This window comes from Aythya fuligula, chromosome 30 (assembly GCF_009819795.1).
Source record: "Aythya fuligula isolate bAytFul2 chromosome 30, bAytFul2.pri, whole genome shotgun sequence".
Classification (NCBI taxonomy): domain Eukaryota; kingdom Metazoa; phylum Chordata; class Aves; order Anseriformes; family Anatidae; genus Aythya; species Aythya fuligula.
Window position 1 is genome coordinate 807,770 of NC_045588.1, and position 15,267 is coordinate 823,036.

Genomic DNA, 15,267 nt, shown 5'->3' on the forward strand with positions numbered 1-15,267 from the left:
TGGGTGAAGCTGGCTCCAGCGTCCAGGAGAAACACCAATTTGCACAGAGTTCACCGTAACATTCTCTTAAAACTTAATCTAAACTGAGACCGTCTTTGTGCAAAAAGAACCGTACAGCTTCAGGAGTTTTTCAGTGTCATTTCTTACGGGTGGATGACCACACAACAAAGGTGGAAGCCAACCAACTGCAGTAGCTGGGTTTAGAACTTGTCTTTGTGGGCAAATGTACGTCAGAAACGTCTGTTTCTGCAAAAGGCTCCCCCTTCCCTCCTGAAAAGAAATGCCAGAGTGTCTGTAAACTATGTACACAAGCTGAGGGTGAGAGCAAAGGAGAGTCCAGCTACAGAATCTGGCACTGCAAACACAACGGGACGTGTCACATTCACACAGCTTTATTAAAGGTGAAGCAATGCTGGAGTGAGCTTTATAGGGCTGCGGTTCTGTTACACAGCACCTTTATGTCCTTTATGTTCTCTATAAGTAGTCTTGAGAAGGTGAAAAATTCCTGACAAGAAGCAAAATGCATCAGGACTGCGTCTCCTTTCATTCCCCAAAGCCAGGATTATATAGTTCCTGGGTATCTTCCTCCACAACCACAGACAACAATAATTAGCCTTTTTTTTTTTTTTCCTTTTTTTTTTTTTTTTTTCTTATTGGAGAGGATACACACCTTTACAATCAGACCGGCAAGCCTGTGGAGGCGCAGAAGTAAAACACCACATACAGAAACAGCAGCCAGCCAGGTTCTCAGGTTGCGTTCTTAGGCTCACAACCCTGGAGATCGAGATGCGAAAAGAAGTTGTCATTTCCTTCTGGAGCTGTCTGCCAGATAGTGTTCAAACAGACGTGGGACGGTTGGGTCTGAAGGACCTTGTCCCTTCAGCTGGCATGCTCTTGGGGAAACCTGACCTTTCTAGGAATTCTGGCTGTCCTTCATAAATACAAAGAACCAAACCCCAGATTTGGGTCCTGGGTAGGAGACCGAAGGGTTTCCCTTTGGTAATAATTCAGGCTCCCAGTCTCTGCTCTCTCTTTCTTGCCCATTTTAGTTTTTGTGGCTGTTCACATCGGCACCCGTTGGCTTCTCGTAACTCTCGCCTGCCTCACGCAGGAGGGCATTGTGGTGAAAGAAATTGATTCTTTCATGAGAAAAAATGGGAGAAAATGGATTTCTGCTTGCTATCCACAGCAGAGACACGCTTTTCTCTTGACTGAGTCCTGCTGTCACCGTCCTCAAAGCAACAACCAGATGTAGCCTGCTGGAGGTAAGTGAGATAATGCAACGCTATTTCTTTCTTGTCGGAGGGAAGCAGGGCGTTAGGATGCCTGAAAGAGGAGCCAGAGTGGGAAATCCTGCTATAGAGAAGAGGCTTTCTAGCAGGAATATTTTTAGAGTAAAACCATTTTGCTTTGCTGTTTTAAAAAGGAAACAAACAGAAGATAGTCTCTGTTCCGCCCATAAAGGGAGTAGAAGTGCCCCTTTAGAGAAAGAAAGACAGACGTAAAGGCAACAGAAAGCTCGCTGTGGATGTGTTACACTTCTCTTGGCATCCTTGAGCATGACAGAGCACGAGTACTCCTGTTTCTTGAAGCAGATACCCGAGCACAGCCGTTTCATTCCAGGGCCAGGCTGTCATGCATTTCTGAAATGTCAACCATTAAAAAACCGTACTGTGCCAACCCGTCGACAGCCACGAAGAGAATCTCTGAAGCAGCAGTGGCATCCCTTAGAGATGCCTCAGGACCTTGGCTTTTGCTGTTGAAAATTAACCTTGTCCCATAGGCTGGGAAATGAGGCAAAACAGCCCGGCGGGCAGCTCAGCTGCAACCAGGGCTTAAATAAACAGAGTTTGTGTGGGAAGGGCACCTGCTACTTCAGGGGGCCGCCCTGGTTAGCTTGGCCAGTCTTTGTTTGAAGGACATAACGCTCAAAAGCTTAAACACTGGACAAACTGCTAAAGGTACAGCTAAACAACATCATACCATTGATCTACTCGTGGCTAGAAAAAAGGGAGAGAGGCAATCCAAAGTCCTTCAGGCTGTGAAAGGTCCCCGTGGGTTGGTGCTCGTGTGTGGCGGCCCCAGCTGCCTCCTCCGCTGTGCAGTGCTCGAGGAATGTCTCTGACGGTCTCAGTCTGGTTTCTCCTCCCTCACCCCCACTTCTGAATTTGGAGCAGCATCCACCCGAGATCCTCGCGAAGAGCCGGGAGCTTTTCTATGGTCAGGAGGTGAAGTAGGAGCTCTGCATGGAGTAGAGTCGGTCGATGGGATTGCCCACGCGGGCCTGGAGGAGGTTGGCCTCAGCCGTGGACAGCAGGCAGTCTCCCAGGTGGCTGATGCTGTCGCTGTCCATGTCGTGGAAAACTCCTTCTGAGTCTGGAAGAGGAAAGAGAGGGAGATAAGTGGGGATGTGGCACAGGCACATTGTACGGGGGGAGCTGGTGTGTGGCTGCAACACAAAGATAAACCACTGTGAGCACGAGGGGACCCCACACCGGGACCAGCACCGGGCACAGCTCTTTCCTCCCTCACCCAAATGTCTCTCCTTGGAGAGAAGACCCCAGGCTCACTCCCCAGACCCCAGCAGAGCTCAGCCCGAGGCTGTGGCCTCGCCAAACTTCCTCTGAGCTACGTCCAAGTCCCGTGGACCATTGGCAGGGTTGGATTCGTGGCTTGGGCAGCTTTGGTGCAGGGACACGGCTTCGGTGCAAGCTCCCCGGTGCTCTCCTACCGTAGGGGTGCAGATGGTCTCCTGGCAGCTGGGGCGGTGTGAGCCCTTGTCTGTACAAGTCTGTGCTGTAGCCGTTCTGATCCAGGGGCAGCAGCTGCTGCTGGGGGATGCGAGGATAGGGAACCATCAGCCCGTCCAGGCCGTGAACGCTTGCACCGTCTAAAGACACAAGCAGTGGGATGGGTTGGAGAAGGGGCGCGCAGCATGGGTACAAAAACGTGACCCCAAGTGGAGTCAGCACTGCACGAGGCTCAGGGCATCCCTGCAACACGGATGTAAGGTTATAAACATCCATGCAAAGTTATAAAAAGGATCCTCTTCCCAGGAAGAGGACAGGCATGCTGCATCACGAGTACCCCTGAGTCCCACCAAGCATTTCCCAGCACCATTCCACCGTTGGGGTCACTGACAACTTGCACACCAACTCAGCCACAACCTGCCTGCTCCCTGCTAATCCCCGTGTGCATTCCCTCTTCGATCTGTTCGAGCCGATCCCCCCGCCCCAGCCTGCAGCCCCCGGTGCTGTCGACGTGCCCCCCAGCTCCTCACCTTCGCTGTCGTCGTTGCTCTGCCTGCTGTTGCGGCCGGTCCCCCTCCCGCTCCCCAGGCGAGGGTTGCCCAGCTGGTCTTGCTCCTGCTGTTGCTGCTGCTGCTGCTGCTGCCTGCGAGCAATCTTCTTCATCTGCAAGGAGACCGAGACCCCAGATTTGAGGCTCTGAGCAGGGGGGAGAGGCAGCAGATGACTGCCACCTGCCTTTCGTCGCCACCGAGCATTGCCATGGTATATCCCTGCCAGGCTGCTCGGGGTGACTCCCCTGCAGTCACCATCCTCTATACCCAGCCAAGACAAGCCCTATGAGCAGCAGGGCTGGCAGGAAGGGCTGTAGAATCTTTCTGGGAGATGCCACGCACAATTTAAAAAGCAAAGGGCTTCGGTTTACTGCAAGGTCAGGTTCTGCTTTCACCCTGTGCATTCTGCACCACTGGAAAAGTTTTCCCTGCAACTTCTAGAGGGAAGAAGTGGGAAATCCTTCCAGTCTTCCCAATCTCACCGTGAGGGGGGAAAGTAGCATGTAGCAAAAGAATAATAAAAAAACAAAAGGGAGAACAGTTAAGCTTTGCAAATGTCTATAGGTTTCTTACATTCCTCTCCAGGCTTTTGCTATTATTAGATCCCTGTTGCACAACGAGGTGGACCCGTGGTTTGGTCCCGTGTAGCTGTTCTGTTCTGACCAATTTTCTCTTTTCCTGTTCTGTATTTCCTTTGAATTGGATGAGTGTGTGATATCCCAGGTGTGTCGGGAACACTTCTGTGGGGCAGGGACCATTGCTCACCTTGGCTCTTTGGTTCTGGAACCAGACCTGCACCACCCGCACGGTCAGGCCCGTCTCAGCTGCCAGGGTCTCCCTCACCTGTCCGCAAAATGAAGGGAAGGAGAGCAGAATCAGAAATTAATTGCGCTTAAAAGGGTCCAGGCCTGCAACTGTGTAACGGCCCCGTCATACCTTCCTGCAAGGCTTGGAGGAAACCTCGAAGGAAGCCTTGAAGGCCCGCCGCTGCTGCGTGGTGAGGATGGTGCGCGGGCGCTTGGAGCGCTTGTGGTCTTTGCTCTCCTCGCCGCCCTTGCCGTGCGAGTGGCTGCCGTCTTCATCCTCACTTTTCACTGCAAAAGAAGGTCGGGAGCTGTGGCTCAGCAGAGAGCGGCCTTTCTAGGCCATCTCCCAGGGCAAGGATTCAGAGAAACGGTCAGTTTTGCTCCTCACGAGGAGCAACTTGGGTCAGAAGTGCAGAATGAAGCCAGGAGAACTCGCAGGCTGAGTTGTGGCTCAGAGGAACACGGTCAATAAGAGGTGGTGCTGAGGGACCAGCCTGGCCCCTCACCTTCCATCCCATAATGTCTCAAATCAGCCCAGCCAACGCTCTCCAGACACACCAAATAGATCGAGGTACCCCCTGGGCTGCCCCTCTGCCCTCACCGAGGGGACAAGGTGCCACAACCTCCACCCACCTCCTCCTCCTCTGGAGCCTCCCCTGGAGTTAATTAGGGACTGGCAGCAGAATGAAGAGCTCACAGGGATGAGCTCACCCCTTCCAAAAACCACCGTAGCCTACAAACCCACCCTGCCTGCCCCGCTCCCCACCCTCGGTGCTGCTCCAGCCCCTCACCAGACTCGGTGGGAGCGGGGCTGATAGCGCTCAGCATCTCCTTCTCCTTCTCGTAGTCGCTGCGGCACAGCAGCTGCCCCTCCTTGAGCACAAACTCATCCCCCCGCTGCAGGCGCCGCTCGCACTCGCAGCAGTAGAAGCAGTGGACGTGGTAGACGTTCTCCAGCACCCTCATGATGAGCTCGGATGGGGCGATCGCTTTCAGGCAGCTGCTGCACTTGGTCTGGAACAGCCTGCGGGGAAGGTCCTGGGGTTAGGCACTTGCACGGGGCTGCTGGGGCAGAATCACATAACCACAGAATATCCCCGGGGTGTGAGGGACCCCAAAAGCTCACCCAGGTCCAAGCTTTTGGTGGGAAAAGGGAGCCTGGATGAGATTATCCAGCGCCCTGCCCAACTGCACCTTGAAATCCTCCGGTGATGGGGACGCCACCACACCCCTGGGGAGGTTCCTCCAGGGATTGTTCTCATTGTAAACCGTTTCCTTCCTGCATTAAGATGAAATCTGCCATGGTACAGCTTGTACCCATGGCTCTTTGTCTTCTCCACATGGCTCCTCGTGGAGACAGAGCTGTCATCCACTTCGTAGCCACCTTTAAGTACCAGAACACCATGATGAGGTCCCCCTGAGCCTGCTCTTCTCCAGGGTGAAAACACCCAACTCCTTCCATCCCTGAGGGGCTCAGGAACCAAGGAAGGAAGCGGGTGGATGTGTGGAGCCGCACATCCACCAAAAAGTGTCCTTCTCAGGGGCTTCCTGACCACCTATAACCCCAGGGAGGAACGCAAACGTGCTTGGCCCATCAGGACAGAGCTGGGTGTCCCCTTTTCCTCTCCAGGGCTGTTGGCTGCCTGGCTTCACCAGGTTCGTGGCAGATTTCACTGTGGACCCCCCCGGGACAGTCCCCAGGGCTTGGCAGAGCCTGGCGCGGGGAGTCCCACCGGGAGGTGTTTGTGCCCCACTCCATGTCCAGAGAGAGGAATAAACAACTGCGAGCGCCCCGCGCACCGAGCAGATGGTTCTGATGAAGTAATTTGGGATCTAAACAAATGTGAGCGGCGGTGGCTGCCGGCTGACAGCTTCTATTTAGCCACTTGACAAGAGAAAGTAATAAAATAGGGATTAATTAGGCTGTTGTTTAAACACACAGGATCTTCCCCACCAGCAGGGAACTCATAAACTGGGATTGAGAACAAGACTAGGTTAATCCTCCTGGCAAACTCTGTGGAGCAGGATGAAGAGGCTTACAGGGGTGGGCTCATCCCTTCCAAATACCACCATGGATTTGTGCTGTGCGGTGGCTTTCGGCTGCGGTGTCTGGGACATTCCAACTGGAATGGTGTGGGATTTCTCTCTCCTTTGTGTGAGTGCGTTTGCACGCATGTTCCTCGCCTTGCCTCTCCCTCTCCCTCTCTCCCTTTCCTCTTTGTCTTTCCATAATTCACACTTGAAAAATAATAACTGAATTTGAGACGAATTGCGGGGAGTAAAGAGCAGCCTTTTAGCCATAGCCTCAGTGTCTTACGGAAGGAGCAAGCTGGGAGCGTGTTCCGGGCACAAGCCCAGCCCAAATCTGGGCTGAGTTCAAACCTGTCCCTTTCCTAACACCGACATCCTTCTGTAACAGCAGAAGTGAAATAGTAAAAAGAAAAAAATAAAAAAATAAAAAAAAAAAAGGAAAAAAAAAAAAAAACACAACTCAACAAAAAAACAACCCAACCCATCAAGAGAGCCAATCTGCAGTCGTGGCTTTCTGGGACCGGTCAGGAACAAGTGACATGCGACCAACTATTCAGTTATTAATGTTCCTGGACTTCAAGCCCGGCTGGAGCGTAACGATCGTGTAGCTGGAGCCCTTGCCTGCTGTGTTCTCACCCAGGGGTTCCCACCTTGATCCTGCCCGCTGGCCGTGGCACCAACCAGCCACAGGTGGAGGGCTCCAGGTGGAGAAGGATCTGCCCACGTCACTGGCAGGGGCTCCAGAGGCTGACCACGTCCTCAGCCCCCATTTCCAACTTGAATCTGCCTTGAATCAGTGGCTAGACTTTGTCACGTCTTTGTTTTCTTGAGAGCCACTTATAATTTGTTATGCCAGTTGTGGGAAATCACACCGTTCTTTCAAAGTTCCTGTCCCTTATCCCGCAAACAACCAGTTTAGGAGCAAGCGTTGTATTTCAGAACTGCTGTCCCCAAAGAAAGCTCTGCCATGCCTCGTTGTGTGCTGCTGTGTAGCTGAATCTGCAGCCACACATATAATCTGACTTTGAGACAAGCTGGCCCCACGCTCCCACCCGGTCCTGCTGAATTTTTCAGAGGTTTTCTCCTGTAGGGAGCCCAGGTTCAGCCCAAGAGCCCCAAATCCAGAGAACGGAGGTGGTAAGACCACAGGCCCGTCAAACCAAAGCTTTACATCAACGTCTTGGCCTGCCTCCAAGCAAAGAAGGGGAGAGTTTGGGAAGACACCGATGGAAAACTCTCTATGTGGATCCACGCTTGCCTTTCCTCAATTATTTGTACCCAGTTAGGTGCCCAGCACTCCTGGGGCCTTTCATATCTCCACCCTCAGTGACATTGCTGGTTGCTTGGGCAAAATGTCCAGAAAATTGCCCGGAAACAGCAAATAAAGGAAAGCTTTGAACCTGGGTGCAGTGGGATGTGTGGAGCAGAGCAAGGAGATGGAGGTACAGAAGTTGGGGCTGGGAAAGGAGACCCATTCCCCCGCAAGGCAACAAACCCATTCTCCCCACCGCTGTCGGGACCAGGCAGTTAGCAAGCCTCATGTGAAGATCTTGTCATGTGCCAGATTTCCCCGAAAAGGGTTTTTTTTTTTTTTTGTGCAGCTACCAGGTGAGGGAAGTGCCGTTACTGCAGCGTAACTCAATAATGCTTTTGGCACTGCGAGGCTCGCACACTCCATCTCCCAGCTAAGCCCCGAAAACAAATCCACTCTGCTTTGTACTAATTGAAGAAAACATTCAGCAAGCAGCTCATAAACACGGTGTCAGCTCGCATTACACAAAATTAAAATTCTCAGCCCCTCCAACACCAGGAATTCCTAAAGAGGCTGGTTTTAATATTGCCTGAATCCGTTTAAGTCAAGGTAATATTGTTTAGGTTGCCATAGGAACAAAACACATCTCCGTGGCTGGCAGTGGGTTCCGAGGAGGCTGGGGAGGCTGAGTGGCGAACGCGGCTGCCCGATGTCTGGGAGCGGCTGCCTGGAGAAACCACGCCGAGGGATGGTCCAAAACCAAAGCGGGTTCCTGGGTTCGTAATGAAAAGCGCGTTGAGGAGCAGCAGCGACACGAGCAGGATGTCTGCGAGGAGAGGGAGCAGCAGCAGGAGCCCTTCCGAGGGCTCGTAGCTCGCTGCTGCCTCATCCCGTTTTCTGAGAGGACCCTTGTGCAGTCTCAGCCTCGTGGTCCATGTGCGTCTGTGTTTGTCCTAAAATGCCCCTGCTGACCCCACTTTTTGGCTGGGTCTCCACATTCCCAGGTCCTCAACGCCTATGTTTCCTCAAGAAGCTGTGTCTGATAAGATTTCTTACTGGAGCTGTGATAACGCTATAAATTTTTATTCCTGGGGATGTTCAGAAACCATCCAGCAAGCAGAGGCACGTGCCTGCACACAGCATTCACAGTATGCATACAGACACATGTCCCACATCCTTACCTGCTTGCCTCAGATTAATTTTACCTTTGCAAAAGATAAGATTGGATTTTCCTGCTGGGGAAAGGCTCACCTTGATGGAAAAACCATCCGGAGCTGGGAGGCGGATGGGTTTATAAGCCTGAATGTCTTTGGGGATTGCAAGCTGCACGGCTGCTCACAGGTCAGCATCGTGAGGGAGAATTGGGGCTACAGGGATAGATTTTGGCAGCCAGTTCCTGAAGCTGGTGGATGCTGGATGCAAGAAGAGCAGTGTGGGGAGAAGAGCAGCGTGCGGCGACCACGCGATGTAGGGCATCGACCTGTACTGCTCTATGGCTCGGAGGCAGCGTGTCTGTCACCCAACAAGGGTGGAGATACAGCACATCTTAGGAGCTTTGCTGCTGGAGGCCAAATTCACCAGCTGCCAACGCTGTTTCTGCAGGGAGCTCTTGGAGACCAGCAGCAGGGCTGCATGGCTGGCACAGCTGCAGAAAACCCCAAACGCTGCGTGCAGGAGCACACGCAGCAGCTCACTGATTCACAGTCTGGAAGTCCCAGTTCTGTTGCTCTACGGCTCCTTTCATGCCTGGGCATTCGAGCAATGCCCAGCACGTTTTTGAAGCTGAAATCTTGCTCAGCATCAGGAGTTATGCGATATGGAAAACAGTTTCTTTCCACTATTCAATTCCCTTGCTCTGCTGACACTTTCAAACGAGCGTCCTCACTCTTTATTTACCACTAATTTGCTTTTCTTTTAATAACAGAAACCGGCCAAACAGCTGGTCAGACGAGCACGTTGTTCATTTTCCCTTGGAAGTTCAGTAAAGTTTCTAAGCGTTGAGCCCAGGCACGAGGCATCACAGCGAAGCATCCTCTGCGTCCACCCCTGCATATTGCCAAGGAGCTGCAAACTGCTTTGGGGACTTCCCACCTCTTTTCAGACATTTCATGGACTGTGTTTATCAGATTCCAGTCCTGGTAAACCACCCCAGTGCCTGGCTGTCTGTTAATCCTCGCCGAGCATCCCCGTTGCGGTGCAGGATGAGAGCCTCTGACCTGCAGCAGCAGCACAGGGGATGCTGACCCAGGCCTGGGAAGGGTAATTTGGAGCGCGTACGATTGCATCGCTGGGATTAAAAGGTGTTAATGAAGCAAGGAGTAAGCTGGAAGGCCTGTGCTTCATGGAACTAGCTTATTTAGTTAGGGTTTAGTCAAAATGAAGCAGTCCAGGCTTAAGCAAGGTCTGTTTACTTAACACTGAGCTGCAAAATCCATTGTAGCTGGCTGAAATATTGAAGTGGAGCTTGCAAAGCCGCAGGCCAGATTTCGGGCTGGGGCTGGGGGCTAGGGGCGTGACGGGGACGGGGACACACAGGGGAAACAAGGAGGCAATGACAGCACAATATGTTCTTTCATTCCCTCCTGCACCAGCCACATCCCCTGGCTCGGCCATACAGAGTGGCACCGGGGCACGGTGGGGAAAAAAATTCCTTGTGCTGAATCTCTGGCTTCTTGCAGCAACGTTTGGGGCAGAGAGAGGGGAAATTGGGGGACAACAAGCTGCCCTCGGCTACCTCCAAAGCTCTTTGTGGGCTAGGTGAGTAGATTTACCCCCAGAAGGGCACTTTGTGCACAGAATTGTGCAAGGCACACTCAAACCTGACCCTCGCCATCCATCGCTGGGAACACAACTTGGAAGGATGAGGGCAACGCCACGGCCACGGAGAATGGAAGGATTTGGGGATGTTGGTTATGAAAAGCAACCAGTCCACAGCATCTCACAGGTGTGGTCTGGCTTGTCCCGACCCCGTGAGTGCACCCAGCATCCATCCAGGAGCCAAGAGGTGTTAGGAGCCCTGCTCCCGGGGCTTGGTTCTGTTCATGTCAGAGATGGAAACCGATGCTGGGAAAAGATCCGAACCAGAAGCAAAACAAAACAAAACAACAACAAAAAAAAGCAAAACAACACCAAAGAGGTTCCCAAAGCCGGAGAGATTCATAAATATTAAAGTGACACGAGTGAAATGCTACTGAAAGATTTAATACTGTGCTGCTGCTCTGTCCCTCAAGGGGTTAACCCCCCCACTGCGAGGATATTACTGCCAGCACGGTGGCACCGAGCCATCACCATATAATCTGATGAACTCTTTTATTAAATTTCACAGGCCTGTCTTCTTTATTAAAATCTCCCAGAATTCATAGGGCGCCTGTCATATCACTGCTGAATGCTAACAAAAAATGCGTGTTTCTTCTTTTATTATTTTTTTTTTCTCCCCCCCCCCTCCGAGGACCGCCGGGGAGGGTTGCGTTGCGGTGGCTCTGCCAGGTGAAGGGGAGGTGGCAGGGGAAGGCGGTGGGAAAGGCGAAGGGAAACCTTCTCCCTCTGCACCCCATGGGTGCTCCCCGTGGGCACGGCTTGATGGCAAGGAAAACCGGTCCCAAAATTGAGTTTTGCCTGCAAAAGCCATCTCCATGCAGGCACCCCATGGTGGGAGGAGCGGGGTAGGACCACACTTTGAAAACAGGTCCAGAAGAGAGGGATGGCAGCGGGACCGTGCCTGGAGCTGCTGCCCCCTGCCCCTAACACCCTGCTGGACATCCGAGCTGCCCTGAGAGCGCCCTGCAAAGCTGGGGATGCTCTGGGTGATGTGTGCAGCAAATTTGGCAGCTCTCGAGCTTCTGTGATCACCCTCACCTCTACCATGCTGTGGCAAAAAGGTTCCTTCCCGGCTAGGATCCCATACCAAGCCATCCCTGAGCTATGGGAAGGTGGGATGCACACCTGGGCTGCTCTGGCACTAGGCTTCAGCTTTGCTTTCGGGTCCTCTGGAGCACGCTTTAATGCTTTTTTTTTTTTAAATACAGATCATGGGGGTCCCATCTTGGGCTGACCAGGGGCAGGCAGAGCGGGCTGCGGGATGCCCAGAGCTTGGGCGCAGCGTTTATTTTTCTGTAGCTCGTTGAAAGTTGCTGCTGCAGCTCGGAAGCTCTGGTGGGGCCTTGCACTCGGTGCATATTTTTATCACTTGGTGCATATTTTTATCGCTTGGTGTGTATTTTTATCACTCGGTGATGTTCTGCCAGCTGCCTAAAGAACAGAGCAGAGCCCGATGCTGCTGCAGCACAGAAGAGGTGAGCCCAGCCCCCTGCCTGCATGCCCAGGAAGGGGGGTGCTTTCCTCTCCCTTTGCAAACCAGCTCCTCTTCCAAGTGTAAAGCTTGACATTTGTACTCAGCCTGGTTCCTGCTTCTCACCGAGCTCTGAGGAAGCTCCAAAAAACAGGCACCGCACCTCTGACGGATGCTTCAAAGCCCCGCACGGCGAGACACCCCCTCGAGGATGCTCCTCTCCCGTTCCCCTCTCTCCAGCCAACAAGACACGACCCGAGAGCTCGCCCAGGCTACGAGGGCTCGACGCCGGAGTTATCAATTCCTATTGATTTTGTCCTGCCTTATTGCGGGGCGGCGGGCAGCTCCATTAGTATGCCCGGCAGGAGAAGGGCTCCTGCGCTAGTAGCTAGGGGTGATATTACCCACCCCGATAGTATCCCGGCTCAATATCCTGTTTCTCCTTTTCTCATTTCCTGTTTGCAGGTCTGAATGCGAGCGTTGTCACAGCGCGAGGGGGGCTGGCAGGGGTGGGGGGAGACAGCAGGACAGTGTGTGCCGGGGAGGGGAGGGGGGGGCATTAACAGGGGGAGCTGGGGAAAGGGGGGGGGGGGGGGGGGGGAGGCAGAAGGGCTGCCGACACTTTTATTACAGATTTAATAATGACAAAAGAACATCATTAAACATTCATTAGAATTATTTAATTAAATTTTACTTTGGAGGGGGAAGAGGGGAGAGAGAAAGAAAGAAGAAAAAAAAAAAAAAAGAGAGAGAGAGATTAGATATGATGTAAAAAGCAATATTGATTGAGAAAAGAACAAGCTGGGGAGATGTGATTTAAATTAAACTCCGGGCTCTCTCCCTCTCCTCTCTGTTTTAAGCGAGGAAGGGGCTGTGCAGCAGCAGGGGGGGAGGCTCGAAAGCCAGCAGCAGCACCAGGACACACGTCCCTGGCAGGGCCACCGCGGGTGACACCGAGCTTCACCGGGCTGCCACCAGCAAAACGCCCCCGGTGCCATCAAGGGTGCTTGGATGTGACCGTGCCCTGTGGGGTTTTTACACGTCCCACAAGCTCCCTGCGTGGGTCAGGAGGAACGGAGATCCCCGCAGCGAGGGCACCAACACCCCCTGAAAGTCCTTTAAAGCAGGACTCGTTTTGGAAATGATGCAAATGCCCCCCACGGCATGACCATGACCCCAAAATATTTCAGCACTGTGTTAAGGATGGAGGATGGAGAAGGTGAGAGTCTGCGAGCAGCCACCTTAGGAAAGGTTTTTGAAGGAAAATTGCCTTAATGAGTGGTCTGTGAGAGAGAGCACACCAAGCCAGTGTGGTCAGCTTCTGACCCCCTCTGTGGGGATGCCCTTAAGCAGCAGATGTGAGTTGAACAGAGTGCAGCTCGTATCAGGCACCTAAAAGAGATTTTTTAAACAGCAAAAGCTGTCCCGTAACAGGAACCCAGCCTTTAGCCTGAGGGAGATTTCCCCCAGCCTGTGATACGGGGTAAAAAGGAAGAGAAGTGAAGTTCAAAGTGGTGGGAAAAAAGAGTAAGAAGAGGTTAAAGTGGTGCATTGATTTTACAGGAATTGGGAAAAAGGCTCGGGATGGGGTTTCTGCAGGGCTGACCGCGGCTGTATCAGGGGGATCCCAGCAATGTGGGAACAGGCAGAGGTGCGGAGCTGCCACCGAGATAGTTAGGGTAAGCTGCAATTAGCCACATGGAAGCCTAATTGTTAAAGGGGGCGAGGGAAAGGAAAGTGGAAGCACTCGATGGCTCTGGGTTGTAATTCGTTTTGGGAAGCTGCGAGGAAAGCAGGGGCCATGAGGAAAGAAGGGGGCACGAGGAAAGAAGGGGCCACGAGGAAAGAGGAAAGAAAGAGAGGATGAAGAAATGGGATGAAGGATTGCAAGCGCTGCCCTTCCAGTGCTAGCCAGGCTTGGAAGTGAGAGAACAACGACCATGGAAATGTGGGGACGGTAGCAGAAGGAAGGGAAGGGAAGGGAAGGGAAGGGAAGGGAAGGGAAGGGAAGGGAAGGGAAGGGAAGGGAAGGGAAGGGAAGGGAAGGGAAGGGAAGGAAGGGAAGGGAAGGGAAGGGAAGGGAAGGAAGGGAAGGGAAGGGAAGGGAAGGGAAGGGAAGGGAAGGGAAGGGAAGGGAAGGGAAGGGAAGGGAAGGGAAGGGAAGGAAATGGGATATTTCAGTTGAAGGGACCTACAAAGACCACCAAGTCCAACTGCCCGAGCACTTCAGGGCTAACCACAAGCAACCTTTCCATAAGTCACCTTCCCTTCAGCCCTTGCAGTCTCACCAGCCGTGGGCTCTGCACCTTGGTGCAAAACTTTCACCTGCTCACACGTCCTCCCCAAACTGCCACCGATCCCCTTGCCACTCTCTCCACCACTTCTGGAAGCACTAATCCCAGAGAAATCGCTAATCCTGGAAGCACCGAGGACCCAAAGCATTTGCAAGCACTTGATTGTTAATTTACATCTGTATTCTCTGCTGCAGGGGGCTGTCACCTTGACCCGTGGTAGTTTACTTTGATTTCCAAGTCCTTTGGGGGTTCATATTTTCCTTTTCCTCATCAGGCACAAGAGAAAGCAAAAGATTTTAGAGGCAAGCCTGGCTGCTATCGGACCGCGGTAAGAAAGCTGTGCCCACTCACGGCGTGGAATTTGGTGACGTGGGTCTAAGGGAGGCTCAAAGCCACGGGACACAAGGCAAGGAAGGAAAATTCAGGCCAAAAGAGAGAGAAATCTATCAGAGTAAATTACATTTAATTAAACCAGAAAAATAATGTGCGGCACAAGGAAAAAAAAAAAAAAATCTCTTCCTCCCCTATGTATTCCCCCATTAGAAAAACAATCCAACAGCGATGGGGAACAGACAGCACGTGGTGGCTGGTTTCTTAATCATGCTCAAGGCGCATCTGCATATTTCTTTCATTTTGCGGTGATTATAGAGTTAGTGTTTAATTTCCTGGGCCCTGTGAACAAACCAAGGCGAGGAACAGTGAGAACTGGGGTAGGAATAGCTTTGTGTAATTAACGTCATTAATCATGATGCTCGCGGTGGGAGACGGGGCTCAGCCACCCACCCGACGAGGAGAGAGGGAAGGCTTGGGACGGGGAAAAGATCGCGGCGAGCCCATGGCTTGGCCGTGCCCTAAGCTTTGGGGAGCTGCTTTACTCCACATAAACCATGGATGTAAGGCTGCAAATTGTGTGTCTGGCTCCTTCCCAGCTTCTTCCCAGTTTCTTCCCATCTCCTTCCATCCCAGCTCCTTTCCAGCTCCTTCCCAGCTCCTTCCATCACAGTTCCTTCCATCCCAGCTCCTTCCATCACAGTTCCTTCCATCCCAGCTCCTTCCCAGCTCCTTCCCAGCTCCTTCTTCCTTCCCAGCTCCTTCCATCCCAGCTCCTTCCCAGCTCTTTCCCATCTCCTTCCATCCCAGCTCCTTCCATCCCAGCTCCTTCTTTCCCATCTCCTTCCATCCCAGCTCCACCCTTGCTGCAGACCCCAAGCACTGGCACAATCGGGACAGTGGCAACCACCCGTGACCATCACGGGCTGCTTGGGAGCAGAAAGGGGGCTTGAAACATCAGGTGC

At 52.7% G+C, this 15,267-nt stretch overlaps 1 protein-coding gene across 1 annotated transcript; it reads right to left on the reverse strand.

Annotated features, from left to right (window-relative positions):
• Window positions 1-637: 637 nt before the first annotated feature.
• On the reverse strand, window positions 638-5,073 carry LOC116500088 (LIM homeobox transcription factor 1-alpha-like). Its single transcript, XM_032204996.1, has 6 exons — window positions 4,899-5,073; window positions 4,238-4,395; window positions 4,067-4,144; window positions 3,281-3,413; window positions 2,732-2,890; window positions 638-2,376 (listed from the first exon to the last, which is right to left on the reverse strand). The coding sequence occupies exons 1-6, from the start codon at window positions 5,071-5,073 to the stop codon at window positions 2,222-2,224; spliced, it is 858 nt and encodes a 285-aa protein (XP_032060887.1). The 3' UTR covers window positions 638-2,221.
• Window positions 5,074-15,267: the final 10,194 nt, after the last annotated feature.

What these genes read in the sequence shown, in the direction of transcription:
- LOC116500088 (XM_032204996.1), bottom strand. Translation starts at nt 5,073, where the DNA reads ATGAGGGTGCTGGAGAACGTCTACCACGTCCACTGCTTCTACTGCTGC. An exon ending in CCTCCAAGCCTTGCAGGAAG is followed by an intron (nt 4,145 to 4,237) that starts GTATGACGGGGC and finishes TTTTGCGGACAG; the next exon opens with GTGAGGGAGACCCTGGCAGC. An exon ending in TCCAGAACCAAAGAGCCAAG is followed by an intron (nt 3,414 to 4,066) that starts GTGAGCAATGGT and finishes GTCTCCTTGCAG; the next exon opens with ATGAAGAAGATTGCTCGCAG.